This window comes from Eptesicus fuscus, chromosome 15 (genome assembly GCF_027574615.1).
Source record: "Eptesicus fuscus isolate TK198812 chromosome 15, DD_ASM_mEF_20220401, whole genome shotgun sequence".
NCBI classification, from domain to species: Eukaryota; Metazoa; Chordata; class Mammalia; order Chiroptera; family Vespertilionidae; genus Eptesicus; species Eptesicus fuscus.
The window spans coordinates 77070652-77085835 of NC_072487.1; the positions used below are offsets into that span (position 1 = coordinate 77070652).

General features: G+C 61.8%; 2 protein-coding genes across 7 annotated transcripts in view; one reads left to right on the top strand and one right to left on the bottom strand.

Moving 5' to 3' along the window:
* Positions 1-2726: 2726 nt before the first annotated feature.
* Positions 2727-9252, top strand: LOC129151600 (bile salt-activated lipase-like). Its single transcript, XM_054726965.1, has 11 exons — positions 2727-2797; positions 3574-3733; positions 3825-3947; positions 4136-4333; positions 5107-5237; positions 5718-5825; positions 5945-6062; positions 6610-6796; positions 6964-7167; positions 8445-8642; positions 8889-9252. Exons 1-11 carry the CDS (start codon positions 2732-2734, stop codon positions 9115-9117), a joined length of 1722 nt encoding a protein of 573 aa, XP_054582940.1. The 5' UTR covers positions 2727-2731; the 3' UTR covers positions 9118-9252.
* A 4475-nt stretch (positions 9253-13727) lies between these two features.
* The window catches only part of RALGDS (ral guanine nucleotide dissociation stimulator), a 38952-nt gene continuing 37495 nt past the window's right edge, over positions 13728-15184 (bottom strand). For all 6 annotated transcript variants that reach the window (XM_054726963.1, XM_054726961.1, XM_054726962.1 and 3 more), the window contains exon 18: positions 13728-14724. In XM_054726963.1, the coding sequence (XP_054582938.1) occupies positions 14549-14724 (176 nt within the window). In that variant the 3' untranslated portion in view covers positions 13728-14548. The remainder of the gene's footprint in view (positions 14725-15184) is intronic.

Here is a 15184-nt window from a genome sequence, read left to right on the forward strand (position 1 = left end):
ATTGTTTTTAAAAATCAGGGTAAAATTTAAATCACATAAAGCATGATAGGTTAACGATGCATGAGCTCAATTCAGTGCTATTAATTGCAGTCACACTGTTGTGCAACCGTCACCACTATCTTGCTCCAAATCATTGCACCACTCCAAACAGAAACTGTGTAAGCACTCCTCAGTATCTCCCCTCCCCCAACTGCTGCTATTCTATTCAACCTCCTGTCTCAGTCAATTTGCCTACTCTAAACATTTTTCCTTTATTATTGATTTTCTTTTTTAGAGAGGGAGGGAGAGAGCGAAACATGGATCTGATAATTACACGGATCGGCTGCCTCCTGCACGCCCCCCACTGGGACTGAGGCTCCATGTGCAGTATTGGGAATGGAAAGGGTGACCTGTTGGTGCAGGGAAGACGCTCAACCTATTGAACCACCCCAGCCGGGCTGTTTTCTTTACTTTGAACTTGTATTTGCTGAGAGTATTGCAGACTTCTGCCATTTCCCCTCTCTGCCCCTCTCCACCCACCTGCCACCCAAGCCCTGTCTCAACCCTGTCTATTGTCTAAGAATATATGCCTATAAGTTCTGGATTCATCTCTTCTCGCCCTCCCTCCACCTTCACTCTGAGATCTGTCCTTCTGTTCCATGCGTCCATATCTATGGATCTGTTTATTCGTCAGTTTATTTGGTTCATTGGATTCCACATGAGTGAGATCATGTGATACTTGTCTTCCTCCCACTGGCTTATTTCACTCAGCGTGGTACTCTCCAGGTCCCTCCCGGCTGTCCCAAAGGGTCAGAGTTCCTTCTTTTTACTGCTGTTTAGTAATCCCTGGTGGAAATGTACCACAGCTTTTTATCCACTCGTCTACTGATGGGCACTCGGGCTGTTAACAAACGCACCCTCAAGCCCTTTGCTCCCGGTCCTCACCCTCCCGGCCCGGCCTGCCCGGCTCCTGCTGCCCACTGTCCTGCCGCCTCCCCACTCCATCCCAGGAGACCTGGGCTCTGGGTCAGTGGGCAGCCAGCTTGGCCGGTGTCTGTGGATCCATGTGGTGCTGGGCAGCCCCAGGCGTGACGTCAGCCGGGCTGTGGCCTGCGGACAAGCACCGGCTCCTGGGGCCCAGATGAGGGGGCGCTAGCCGGGGAGGGCTGTGCTGTCCCCGGACTCTGAACGCACCCCCAGCCCTGGAGAGGGCAGTGCTGCCAACGCCACAAAGGCAGGAACCCTGGGCTTTGTCCCTGGAGCTTCCTCTGGGTCCCGAGTGAGACACGCTCCCCGAGCCACACGCGCCCTTCTGCTCTCACTCACTCCGCTCAGCTCTCCCTCCCTCTGCCTCTCCGCGTCCCCATTATCCCTGTCTCTCCTCTGTCTGTCCCTCCCTCTGTCTGTCTCTCCCTCTGTCTGTCCCTCTGTCTGTCCCTCCCTCTGTCTATCTCTCCCTCTGTCTTTCCCTCTGTCTGTCCCTCCCTCTGTCTGTCTGTCTCTCCCTCTGTCTGTCCCTCTGTCTGTCCCTCCCTCTGTCTGTCTCTCCCTCTGTCTGTTCCTCCCTCTGTCTGTCCCTCCCTCTGTCTGTCCCTCCCTCTGTCTCTCCCTCTGTCTGTCTGTCTCTCCCTCTGTCTGTCCCTCTGTCTGTCCCTCCCTCTGTCTGTCTCTCCCTCTGTCTGTTCCTCCCTCTGTCTGTCCCTCCCTCTGTCTGTCCCTCCCTCTGTCTCTCCCTCTGTCTGTCTGTCTCTCCCTCTGTCTGTCCCTCTGTCTGTCCCCCTCTCTGTCTCTGCTGTGCCCCAGGTCGTGGTGCATTTCTGAAGCCAGGAGCTTCCTCTTCCTCAGGGAAGCCACCAGGCTGGGCGGGAGCCCCCTCCCTCCCCACCTGTGCCCACCTGAGCCTCCAGTCCTGCCTCCCAGGGCTGCTGGTGCTGAGTGTGAGGTGTGCCCTCCCTGAGGGCAGGATCACCCCCCTGTGCTGCTCTGGGTCCCCACACCCAGCTCGGACTGCTCACCAGTGGGCCCTCGGACCCAGGCTCAGCCACGTGGCTGCCCAGGAGCACACAGCCCTCTCTGTCCCGGAAGCCACATGCCCATGCCCTATGACCTCCCTTTGCTGAGCTCCGGAGCTCCAGGTGGGGGCCAGGCAGGGCCAGGAGGGAAGCAGGCCCACTTCTCTGGGGTGAGCCCGGGCCCTTGTAAAGGAGCCACCATGCAGGGCACTGTGCTCCCAGCTGAGCCCCTGTACCCCTGGCCTGGGCCACCTGACTATTCCCAGTGAGCGGCCCAGGGGCACTGTGGGCACCAGGCACCCGGATCAGCAGGTCCTGGGCAAGGAGGACCTTCCCTACACCCATGCACACGTGCATGCGTGTGTGAGTGTGTGTGCATGTGTGTGCACACATCTTCATGACTTGGATCCGCCTGAGCCTACCTGTAAAAACAGCTATGCTAGTGTGTGTGTTTGCTTGTGTGTGCGTGTGTGTGTGTGTGTGTGTGTGTGTGTGTGTGTTTGTGTGTGTGTGAGTGTGTGTACCCACACAAGCATGACCTTGGCCCTGAGCCTGGCTGGGAACGGTAGCTATCCTGGCCACAGGTATACTGCCTGGAGGAAGGGGCAGAGGGAGGAGGAGGGGAAGAGAACCAGCCACAGGCAGCTACCGGCCCCGGCTCCCGGATGTCTCCCGGATGGCTCCCGCCCCATAAATACCCACATCCAGAGGCAGGGCCACCCCGAGGCAGGCCACGCACCATGGGGCGCCCGGAGCTGGCTGTCCTAGGCCTCGCCTGCTGCTTGGCAGGAGTGAGCGCAGCAAAGGTAAGTGAGAGCCCAGCGGACTCGGCAGGAGACCTTCCGCACCCCTAACCCGGCCTGGGACCTGGGACGGCTCCGCGGAGGGGGCAGGCAGGTGGGCGCTGGCACAAAGAGCCCCCGAGAGCCCACAGCCAGCCCAGCGCTTCCCTGGCCCTTCCTCTGCGCTCCTGCCTTCGCGCTCACAGGCTGGCGCCGCGCAGCTGACAGCCAGGACGCCCAGGAGCTCCAATGTCAGGACCAGGAGGAAGGGCTGGCCAGGCGCTCCAGGGCACAGGGGCCCTTTCACCAACACAAACAAGGCCCCTGCCCCGCAGCCCCAGAGTCACTGGGCCCTCAGGGCTGATCTGCGCATCTGCCTGGGCCTCCAGGGCCCTGGGCTCGCCCTCTGCCCGGGGGTGGCCATGGCCCGGCTCAGAAGGGCGCTGGGCCCTGAGCAGGCCGGCAGTTTGCCCATCACAGCCCCGGCGTCGGAACAGGAGTCTGGACCTCGGTCTAGTTCAACACGGAGCCCCGACCCGGCCCCTGAGAGGAGGTGACACCCACCTGCTTGCCAGTGGTTGGGCCCCTCCAGGGGGAGTCGGGAGCCTCGGGGCACCTACAGGATCCCTTCCCTCAGGGCCCTGCCAGGGGTGAGGGCGGGGCTTCCACAGGAACCCACAGCTCCAGGCAGGCGTGATTGGGGCCCCACCTGGAGGCTGTCTGGACCCCTAGAACCTGCTGGGGTCACCCCACCCCACTGGCCCACCCCGCCTGCGCCCCTGAGCCTGCCCTCTCCCCAGCTGGGCGTGGTGCACACGGAAGGCGGCTTCGTGGAGGGCGTCAACAAGAAGCTCGGCCTCTTGGGCATCGGCGGCCGCTCTGTGGACGTCTTCAAGGGCATCCCCTTCGCCGCCCCGCCCAAGGCCCTGGAGAACCCCCAGCGGCACCCCGGCTGGCAAGGTGGGAGTGGGGGTGGGGGCTGGGCTGGCCCTGTGCCCGGGGTGGCGGTGGGGTCACCATCCTCACACCAGCCCCTCTGGTCACCCCACAGGGACCCTGAAGGCTAAGGAGTTCAAGCAGAAATGCCTGCAAGTCACTGACACCCTGGAGGATACCGAGGGCTCTGAGGACTGCCTCTACCTCAACATCTGGGTCCCCCAGGGCCAGAAGGAAGGTGCGCCCCCCTGTGCCCTCCAGGTCCCCGAACCTGCAGAAAGCACCCAGGCAGCCAGAGGCCCAGCCCTGCCCCACCCCTTGGGTGTGGGGGGGGGGGGGGCCTCCAGAGCTGAAATTCCTGAAACAAGCACCCAGAGGGGGTCAGAAGGTGACAGCTGGCGTCGCCGGGCCTGTCTCCTGCCTCAGTTTCCCAGAACCTGCCTGTCATGATCTGGATCTACGGAGGATCCTTCCTCATGGGCTCTGCCCAGGAATTCAGCTTCTTCAGTGACTACCTGTACGACGGGGGGGAGATCACCACGCGGGGCAGCGTCATCGTGGTCACCTTCAACTACCGCCTCGGGCCGCTGGGCTTCCTCAGCACTGGGGACGCCCACCTGCCAGGTGTGCCGGGCGCCTGGGCCGGGGGTGAGGGAGCTGGTGGGGGGCCCTTCAGCATCGCATTCTCCCAACAGCTCCTGACAGTCTCCCAGAAAGACCCAGAATTCTACTGGCAGCACAGGAAGCTGGGGATGGACAGTGAGACACAGGAGCCCATCGGCAGGTGTAGCGAGAGAAGAGGCTGCCCGCCAGCCAGGCAGGGACCCAGGGAGACCAGGGAGCGGGGACAGGGACCCAGGGAGACCAGGGAGCGGGGACAGAGACCCAGGGAGACCAGGGAGTGGGGAGAGGGACCCAGGGAGACCAGGGAGCGGGGACAGGGACCCAGGGAGACCAGGGAGCGGGGACAGGGACCCAGGGAGACCAGGGAGCGGGGACAGGGACCCAGGGAGACCAGGGAGCGGGGACAGGGACCCAGGGAGACCAGGGAGCGGGGACAGGGACCCAGGGAGACCAGGGAGCGGGGACAGGGACCCAGGGAGACCAGGGAGCGGGGACAGGGACCCAGGGGAGACAGAAGATGAGACACTGAAGTGTTGACTCAGGGTACACAGAGCCGTAGGACAGACAGACAACAAGAGGGACGGTGTCAGGGAGAAATGAGCAGCCTGGCCCTCCTGCTGCTGGTCCCCTGCCTGAGCCCCACCCCCTCCAGCACCTCATTCCACAGCCTCCTGGGACCCGCCGTGCGCCATCCTGGGGCTTGACAGGGGTCTCCACATGGAGGAAGCTCTGCCCCCACCCCAGTCCCTCATGGGCTCCCCCACCCGCCCCAGGTAACTACGGCCTTCGGGACCAGCACATGGCCATCGCGTGGGTGAAGAGGAACATTGCAGCCTTCGGGGGGGACCCCAACAACATCACCATCTTTGGGGAATCAGCCGGAGGTGCCAGCGTCTCTCTGCAGGTCTGGGGACTCTGGGAGGGCAGGCCTTCCTCCCATGGTGTTGGGGAGAACAAAGCAAGGAGATGATGGCGGCTGGGGGTGCTAAGCTGATGGGAATTGGGCAAAGCTGATAGGGGTGAGGAGGAGCTAATGGAAGCTGGGGGAGCTGATGAGAGTTGGAGTAGTTGATGGTGGCTGGGGAAGCTGATGGGAACTGGGGGAGCTCGTGGGTCTGGGGGAGCTAATGGGAACACAGGAGCTGATGGGGCTGGCGGAGCTGATGGGAACTGGGGGAGCTACTGGGGGTTGGAGGAGCTAATGGGGGCTGGGGGAGGTAATGGGGGATGGAGGAGTTGATGTTGGCTGGGGGAGCTGGTGCGGGCTGTGGGAAGATGTGGGGCTATGGGGAACAGCATCATGCTGACAGTCTAGCTGTGCTTAGTGGAGCCCGGGTGGGCAGGAAAGGCGAGGCCATGGTGACAGGACCTGTGTGTGTCGCAGACCCTCTCTCCCTACAACAAGGGCCTCATCCAGCGAGCCATCAGCCAGAGCGGCGTGGCGCTGGCCTCCTGGGCCATCCAGAAGGACCCTCTGTCCTGGGCCAAGAGGGTAAAGGGGAGCAGCGGTGGGGGAGGGGCTCGGTTACCTCCTTTCCATGCCCTGTCCCAGTCTCTATGGCCGACTGCCCTGCACTGGCCTCACCCACCTGTCTCCCCACAAATCCCCAGATCGCCAAGAAGGTGGGCTGCCCCCTGGACGATACCGCCAGGATGGCCGAGTGTCTGAAGGTTACCGACCCCCGGGCTCTGACGCTGGCCTATAAGATACCCCTGGTGGGCCAGGAGTGTGAGTGGGGGCTCCACATGGGGGGACGGCCATGCTCCCAAAGAAGTGAGGATTGAGGGGCTGCTGCCGGGCCCGTCACCCGCGCATGGCGTCCCTGGGAGCCCGGTGCCGCCAGGGCCTTGGTTGCCTCCGTGGCCTCGACTGGCTGTGCCGCGGGCGCCATCCCTCCCTCTGATCCTCCCTGGGTCCTGACCCCTTTGGGAAGCTGGTGCACCTTGTCCCCCAACAACGGGCAGAAACGGTCATTTGCACCCACTCTTAGGGAGCTCAGGCGCAGTGGCTGTCAGCGGGACGGTGTGGCCCAGGGAGCCTGTGGCAGTCTGCACACAGTCCGGGCTGCCACCCTGGGGAGAGGGACATCGGGCGGACGGGGCCAGGGAAGCTGCTCCACACGCGCAGGGCAGCCCAGGACATGGAATGATCCGGGCCCCATGTCAGGGGACAGGCTGAGGACCCTGGTCTGGATCCGAGGAGGCAGGGGCTGTCCCCGGGTCTGGGGCCTGGAAAGTGGCTCTGGAAGGTGCGAGGACCCCTGCTCTCCACTCAGACCCCATAATGTACTACCTGGGCCTCATGCCTGTCATTGATGGAGACTTCATCCCCGACGACCCCATCAACCTTTTCGCCAACGCGGCCGACATCGACTACATCGCTGGCACCAGCAACATGGACGGCTACCACTTTGCCAGCATTGACCTGCCGGCCGTCAACGTGGACAACCAGACCGTCATGGGGTGAGTGGGGCGCAGGCCCAGGGTGTGCCTGGGGGCCTCTTGGGGAGGCATCAGCTGGAGAAGGAGGTTGGCAGGAGTAGGGGGCCATCTGCAGGGCCCTGGCAGGGCGCCGGGGGGATGCCTCCCACAGCCAGGGTCCAGGGTCCAGTGCCGGCTTGTCCCCGCAGGGAGGACTTCTTCAAGCTGGTCAGCGGGTTCACCTTCGCCAAGGGGCCCAGAGGTGCCAACGCCACCTTTGACTTCTACACGGCGTCCTGGGCCCAGGACTCCTCCCAGGAGGCCAAGAAGAAGACGGTGGTGGACTTGGAGACCGACATTGGCTTCCTGATGCCCACGAAGAGGACCGTGGCCCAGCACAGAGCCAGCGCCAAGTGAGGGCCGGGGCAGGGGACGCCCACCTGGGTCACCCACCTGCCCGGGAGGCCTCTCGAGGGGGCAGCACAGGGAGTCAGGGAGCCCCAGGAAAGCTGTGATTGGGTCCCAACGGTGCCTGCACCACCTGCCTTGCTCAGGTCTGAGGAGACTGGAGAAAGCCCCTCCTCACCTCCCAGCTCAGGGGCCTTTACAGAGCCCTCCTCCTGCTACTGGGAAACCCCGGTTGGGCTCGGGCTGCCTGTCCCTGTGTCCAGTAACGAAGGCCGGTGGCATCCTATGAGGCCTTTATTGAGAAGGCAGCCAACCAAGAAGACAGGGCGCTTACAAGCATCAAATCCTGTGATCCAGCAGGTGCAGGGACAGGACTATAAAGGGGAGGGGGCTGGGGAGCTATGTGCAGCCATGGGGGTCCACAGACCTCAGCGATTATAGTCATCACACGAGATGATGTGGATGAGATGATGTGGATGAGATGATGTGGATGAGATGATGTGGATGACATGATGTTTTCACTCCTGGTGGGTCTGTCTGTCCCTGCTTATCGGTTCTGCTTGCTGGATTCACAGCTGAGTCACCTCCTTCATTGCTTTGCACAGGCCTTCAAAGGAAACTTAAGAAAACTTAACCCCTATTCACATCAATGTACGTGTTCTAAGACTGAAAATGATAGGGTTACTTTTCAGATTAAGTCAGGTGCTCTATCCACCGGGTTGTAAGTCCCCCATTCACTCAGCCCACAGGCCTCCCCTGCAGAGTCCGCAGCCTCCCCGCAGCCCCCAGGCTGAGGGGTACAGAACACGGGGTGATGCTCTCTGTTGTGGGTTTGGAGTTGGCCAACATTCAAAACAACTCTGGCCTGCGGCCACCTGGTCAACCTCCAGTGAAAATGAGAAGGATGTTAGGGATGCTTCCTCGGAAGGGAGAGAAGACGATGCCCGGGAAGAGTAGGCAGAAAGCTTGTCGCAACTACAGGAACTTGAGCTCTTCATGGGGCGGCACAGCTCTGTTCCCGCCGAAGACACAAATTCATCTGCGGAGAAAAGGGGGGAAGACGCCTCGATAAGTTTTGTGGAGCGAAGAGTGAATGCACCTGAAATCCCAGAACCACAACCCCAGGCCTTCCCTTCCGGGTGCAGGGACCCAGGGCCCTCCTGAGTCCGGGGATTTCCCGGCCCCGCCCTGCTCTCCCCATGGCCTCCCTCCAGGGCCCAGCTCTGGGTGGGCAGCCCAGGTGAGCTCCCTGCCAACCTGGGCCGTGTCCCTCCCTCCTCAGGAGTGCCCGGACCTACACCTACCTGTTCTCCCACCCCACTCGCATTCCGTTGTTACCCAGCTGGGTGGGCGCCGACCACACCACTGACCTCCAGTATGTGTTTGGGAAGCCCTTCGACAACCCCCTGGGCTACCGGCCCCAAGACAGGACTGTCTCCCAAACCGTGATCGCCTACTGGACCAACTTTGCCAGGACTGGGTAAGGCGGGTGAGGCTGGGCCGGTCTCCTGCCACCTGGGCCCCACATGCCTGTCCCCTCTCCTACACTTGACCTCCCTGAGCCTCAGTACCCCCCTCTGTGTGTGAGGATAGAGCTACTGGTTGGGCACAGAACACGTACATGCCCAGCCAGTACCCAGGACAGTGAGGTGCCCTGGTGGTTCGGGTCAGCATGGAGGCCTCCCGTGAGCCCTCAGACCCCACACAGCCTTTCTCTCATGTGCAGGGACCCCAACAAGGGCCACTCGGCTGTGCCCACCCAGTGGGATCCCTACACCCAAGAAAACGACAACTACCTGGAGATTAACAAGAAGATGGACGGCCAGTCCCTGAAACAGCACCTGAGGAGCAGCTACCTGCAGTACTGGACCCAGACCTACCAGGCCCTGCCCACCGTGACCGGAGACGGGGCCGCCCCCCTGCCGCCCTCGGACGACTCTGAAGCCATTCCCTGAGCCCCCATTGGTGACTCTGAGGGGGCTCAGATGCCCGCAGCCATTGGCGTCTAATGTCCTTGCCCAAGAGGCCACAGGTGGGACCCAGGGAGCCCACCTCCCGCCCAGCTCTTCCTGAATAAAGCCGCATCTCTCTGGCAACCCGCTTTGCCCTCATGACCGCAACCTCCCGCCCAGTCTCTGCCCGTGTCCGGCTCCGGGGGTGGTGCCCCCTCAGTTAACAGGAGGAGAGAGGGTCAGAGAAGGGTCAGCCCTGAGTGGGGAGCGGGCCCCGTGGGCAGTTGCCTCTGGACCAGTGGGCCCAGCTTCGGCCACGTCCTCGGGATGCGGGGAGCAGGCTCTGTGTTCCGGGGTCTGGGAATGGCCTGGGAGAGAAACGCATTCGCCTCCAGCTGCATCCCAGGCAGAGACAGTAACGCATCCCGCTGGGCTCAGAGCAGAGGGTACCAGGGCTGGGCCGTGGGTGCCCCCCGCTGGGCCAGGGTGCTGCCCGCTGGCTCTGGCAGAGTCCGGAGGGGAGCAGGAGGCAGAGGTGAGACGCAGGGCCATGGCCACCTCAGCAAGGTCTGGGACCGGGCACCGCCTGCACCGAGGGCTCCCCCTCCTGACCTCACATGGCATGAGCAGTGGGCACTGTGGACACCCCGTTGTAGACAGTGACTGTGAGAAATGCTCACCTGTCCCAACTCTAATGACACTCGGAGACAGAAGTGCAGTGAAAGGAGACCTTGAATGCGGTCTCCAGAGCGGGTGTCCGCCCAGCTGTACACGCACCCCCGGGGCGGGAACACAGCCCATTTATCCGGCCCCTCCTCCGGCTCCTCATTGGCTGAGTACTCCGGGCTCACCTGTTTCCTGACATGTCTACTAGGTCCTCCCATTGGGCCCTTTAAGAAAATTGGACTGAGGCCTTTTCTAGTTGCCCCCCCTACCCCGGTCTAGCTGAGTCCGGTGCCTCAAGGGTGTCCACCATGATGCTGGCCCACGCCCACGGGTCCTTGGTCTCACATCCTATCCCTCCCCCTCCCTTCTCTGTGTCTGGGGAGATTCAGCCACCGCTCCCATCAGAAGCTGACCATGCTGGCCATTTCCTACAGTGCCAGGGCTCCAGGAGGGGCCACGTGCCCCAGGCCCTCACAGCGAGGACTCACGCCCACGTCTGAGACTCCAAAGCTCACCGTGTCAGCTCAGAGCGGGCATGAGGGCTCAGAGGAGAGAGGGTTCCTGATTGGGGGTGGGGTATGGCAGGGGCAGCTCTAGGGACCACCCGGCCAGCCTGATGCACACGGTCCCGTGTTTCCCTGGCCAGGCAGTGGGTACAGCGGGCAGTGTTGGGGCTGTTCCTCCCCGCCCTCCCTGCCCCATCCTCCCACCTCCCCCACCAGAGGTTCCCATCGCCCACCTCCCCATGGCAGCACCACAGCACAGACCTGGACAACGAGGGCAGCCAGCCAGGGGCTGCGGGCTCTCAGGGCTCCAGCCCCTCTACCCTCAGGACAGTGAGTCTAAACTGGTGACTGCCCGAGACGGGACCTCAGACCTCACAGCCCTGGGTTCCTCTGGGCCAGAGGGGAGCCAGGGGGCAGGAATCAGCACGTTTATCCTGCAAACCCGCACTCACCTGGGACTCCTCAGACCACGTGCCGGCAGAGCAAGGTGGGTGGTCCAGGGCCTGGTCCTGGGAGAAATGAACCCTGTGAAGAGCTGCAGCTCTGGTTCCCAGGGCCCAGCTGTCGCCTTCAATAAGCTGCATCACAAATCCTTCCCTGTGGCTGGCTCAGCACGGCCAGGGGTGAAGGGGGGGGCGGTCAGTGAAGAGTTAAAGAAGACAGACAAGAGAATAAAGCTGGGGCAATGTGGGACACTGCTCTCTTGACTGCAAGCCAAGTCTTTATTTTATAGCCAGATTCCACTAAGCAAAGTGCTAAAGATATTTACATTGTTCTCTCGGATTTCAAATCTACTCAATTACATGCACCTGAACTCTATCAAACTTTGTTTTGGCAGCACTTGCTGCACCTCCCGCAGCTTACCTCACTTAGCCACATGGGACCACAGGTTCGGACCATAAGGTCAGGCTTACAACCATAACCTTTGGCTATAATTGTGCTGGGAGGGCTTTGCCCTCCAAGCTGGGACTTGCACGTGGCTTTGCCACGAGAGCACCTGCCCTCTCATTAGTCTGAGGCTTGAACCTGTCCAAACACTGTAGCCGCTCTCCACACTTCCCCAGACACAACGCCGCCTGAGAGGCCTTCCCAGGACAGGGTTCCCGGAGGGTTCCAATCCGTAAAGGAAGGCCCGGCCCCTGGAGAACAGAAAGCGAAGTCCCCCAACAGAGGCCACTGGCCAGGACTCCCCGCCTCGCCTTCCCAGTGGCAGGCTCTGATCTGTCCACAATCCCCCACTCAGTGCTGGTGGGTTCCCGTCTGAACTTGAAATCCACGAATTCCTCCTCCTGGGCAGCAGGAACCACAAGCCCAGCCACACTCCCCTCTTCCTCCAGAGGCAGGCAGCCCCGTCCTGGGTCAGGAGTTGGTTCCTGCAACTGTTATTTTTTAAGAATTGGGGTAAAGGGGGGGGGGGGGGGGCGTGTAAGAGATCAAGCAAAGGACTTGTATGCACACCTATAAGCATAACCAACGGACACACATAGTAGGGGGCGGGGACATGTGCTGGGGGACAGGGAGTGGCCAGGGAGGTCAATGGGGGAAAGGGAGACATATGTAATACCTTCAACAATAAAGAATTTAAATTTTAAAAAATTGGGGTAAAATATACATAACGTAAAGTACTCTGGTTTAACTTCTAAGGTGACATTAATTGCAGTCACCCTGTTGTGCAACCATCCGCCCTCCCTCTTTCCAAATCTGTTCATCACCCAGACTCTGCACCCATTCAGCAGCAACGCCCCTCCCCCACTCCTGCTAGCTTCTTCCGTTTCCTCTCAACCTGCCTATTCTAGATATTTCTTTTTGCTATTAATTTTTGTTTTTTCTTATATTCTTACTGATTTCAGAGAGGAAGGGAGAGGGAGAGATAGAAAAATCAATGATGAGAGAGAATTATGGATCGGCTGCCTCCTGCACGCCCCCTACTGGGGATGGAGCCCACAACCCGGGCCTGTGCCCTGACAAAATTGAACCATGACCCCCTGGTTCATAGGTTGACGGTCAACAATTGAGACATGCCGGCCGGGCTATTGATTTTTTTTATTTTGAGAGAGAGAGGCGGGGAGTGAGAGAGGGACAGGGGATCGAACCCACAATCCAGGTATATGTCCTGACTGGGGATTGAACCCACGACCTTCTGGTGAATGGGATGATGCTCCCACCAACTGAGCCACCCGGCCAGGGGTAGACCTCCGCTAAAGAAACCATCTTTTCCGGGGACACCCTGTTGCGTGGGGACCGGAACGCCCCTCCTTTGTGCGGCTGAATGACATCCCCGTGGGTGGTATTTGGCACAGAATCTTGCCTGTGCTCTTAGGGCCCTTTCATTTCTGGAAAGTCCTTCGTCAGGCCGCCCGGAGGGCCGAGGACGGAGCCTGGGCGGCCTCCCCGCGCCGGCGTCTGCGAGCGTCCCCCTGGAAGGAGGCCGGTCCCCGGGGCCCTGGCAGGTGCGGAGCAGCGGGTGCCGAGCCCCGCGGCGGGAGTCTGAGAGCGGAGGGGCAGCCCGTCCCCATGGGACGCTCCCCAGCGAGTTTGCAAAGCCGGTGTCGCTGGCTGCGGGGGGTCCCCGGTTCCTGGCCTCTGGCTCCTGTGGTCAGCGTGGGACCCCGCAGCGACGTCGTCGCCGGGTCAGGGCCCGCGGCCCGGCCGAGTCCAGGCACCCGGCTGCTGTGTCCGATGAGGTGCAAGAGTCCAAATTCGATGATTCCGGTAGGTTCCCCTCCCAGCTGAACGGTGTCTCCTGGAGAGATGACCCCCGGCGCTTCTTACTCCATTTCCTGTCTCCATTTGCCTATTCTAGATATTTCTTTTCTTCTTTAATTGATTTTTATTTTTTATTTTTTTAGAGAGGAAGGGAGGGAGAGAAGCGTCGATGTGAGAGACGGGGGATCACCAATGTAGTTTTTAGACACCCACCTTTCAGAGGTGGTCACTGTGCCCTGTGAATGCCCCTCGCCCTCTCCTGCCAGGGGGCCTGAGGGTTCGGTCTCAGCTCGCTGCCCAGGTCCACAATGCCCCGGTCACCACACACCCTGTGGAAGGCGGAACGGGGGGTGGGGGGGGGGGGAGAGCGGGGGAGGAGGTGTCTGTGGGAGCCAGAGACGGCCGCCCATCTGCCTCCTGCAGAGAAGCCCACAGCCCCCCACAGCTTCTTGTCTGAACACAGATGGGCGACTACATGTCGTTTAAAGGAGCACAGATGTGTCTGGCCGGCCTGGCTCAGTGGTTGAGCATTGACCTGTGAACCGGGAGGTCACAGGTTCGATTCCGGGTCAGGGCACAGGCCCGGGTTGTGAGCGCGATCCCCAGTGGGGGGCGTGCAGGAGGCAGCCGATCAATGATTCGCTCTCATCACTGATGTTTCTCTGAAGTCAATAAAAACACCTTTTTTTATAAATAAAGGAGCACAGATAAAAGAACGAAAGCGCCACCCCGGGCTATGGTAGAAACAGGTTTTAATATAATATCCACGTCTAGCATTTACTATTTACAACAAATAAATATTGCCCCTCCCCCACTGGTAAACATGATTTCTGCCTTTTATACAAATGTTCAACCCGCCCCCTCCCCCCATCCTCCTTCCCCCCGGCCCGTGTGGTCCCGGGAAGCCCAGGTGCAGCGGCAGACGGCACTCAGGCTGCGGCCGGGGACTCGCGGGGCTGGTCCTCACTCGCAGGTGACGAGGGTCCCTCCTCTCCGAGGGAGGCGGGCGCGCGTGGGGCCCCGCACTCAGGGGCCTGACGGTGGATCTTTGGTGCAGCCTGCGGAAGGCTCGAGTGGTGGCGGGGCCGGGCCCCGTGGATGGCACGGCCGGTGTCCGCGGGCGCGAGGAGAGAACCGCAGTGGTCAGATCCAGTGGATGAGTGGGTGCCCTGGGCTGCCCGTGGGCACAGGTGGCAGTGACCACACCCGGGAAGGTGTGCGGGCGGTGTGGCGAGGGCGTGGCCCGTGGCGGGCAGGGCTCCGGGCCCCTCGGCAGCGCTCCTGGGCAGCGTCGGCTAGTCCTCTGGCTCCAGAGAGCGGAAGGCACCTAAGGCGGCGAGTGGTCCCGGGGGGGCCAGGTCGGCCTGGTGACGGGCAGGCGTCAATCCCGGCAGCAGGAGGTCCAGGGAGAACCCGGAGGCGGGAGGGTGGCCCGGTGGCAGGCTGGGCAGACGGTGCCCGCCTGGCCTGGGCCACTGGCGTCCGTAAGTGCTTGGTTGCCCAGCCAGCCCGAGCCTGGCGGGGCAGCCGTGTGGCTGGGCAGCGCCAGGGACCAGCTAGAAGATGCCCTTGGCAATCCTGAGTCCCTTCTGCTTCATGCGGGGCAGAGTGGAGCTGGCGCCATGCCGGACCTTGGGCCCCTTGGTGAAGGCCCGTTTCTTCAGGACAAAGTCATAGTTGGCGGCAGAGTTCATGGCGTAGAACACGTTGGCGTTGTCCGGGATCTTCAGCTCTGGTCGGGGAGGGCAGAGGGGTGGTCAGTAGGAGAGCCCCCAGGATAGGCCTGGGCTCAGCACCGAGACCTCCAAACCACCTCCAGGACCACCAGGGACCCCTCAGCGGCACGGGCCGGGGAGACCGCGCAGGCGGACTGGCCCATGAGACCTAGCGACTCCTCCCCACAGAGGGTCTGGCTCCACGGCCCCATCTCTGGAGCAGGGGAGGGTCCCCCTGCTGCCCCCCGCGCCCCCCGCCCCCCCGCTGACCAGGATCTCAAGCAGGAACAGGTTCTGTAGACCCCAGACCACCTCCCCGAGCCCTGCCCTGCTCAGCACAAGAGCGCGGGGCCCAGCGAAGGGCAGACCCCGTGCCGCCGGGGGCCGCACCCCCAGGCCCTGACGCTTGGCTCCTGTTTGCCACTGCCCAGCGGGCCCGGAGCCTGCTGGGCCCCCTGCCCGCTGGAACCTGTGCCC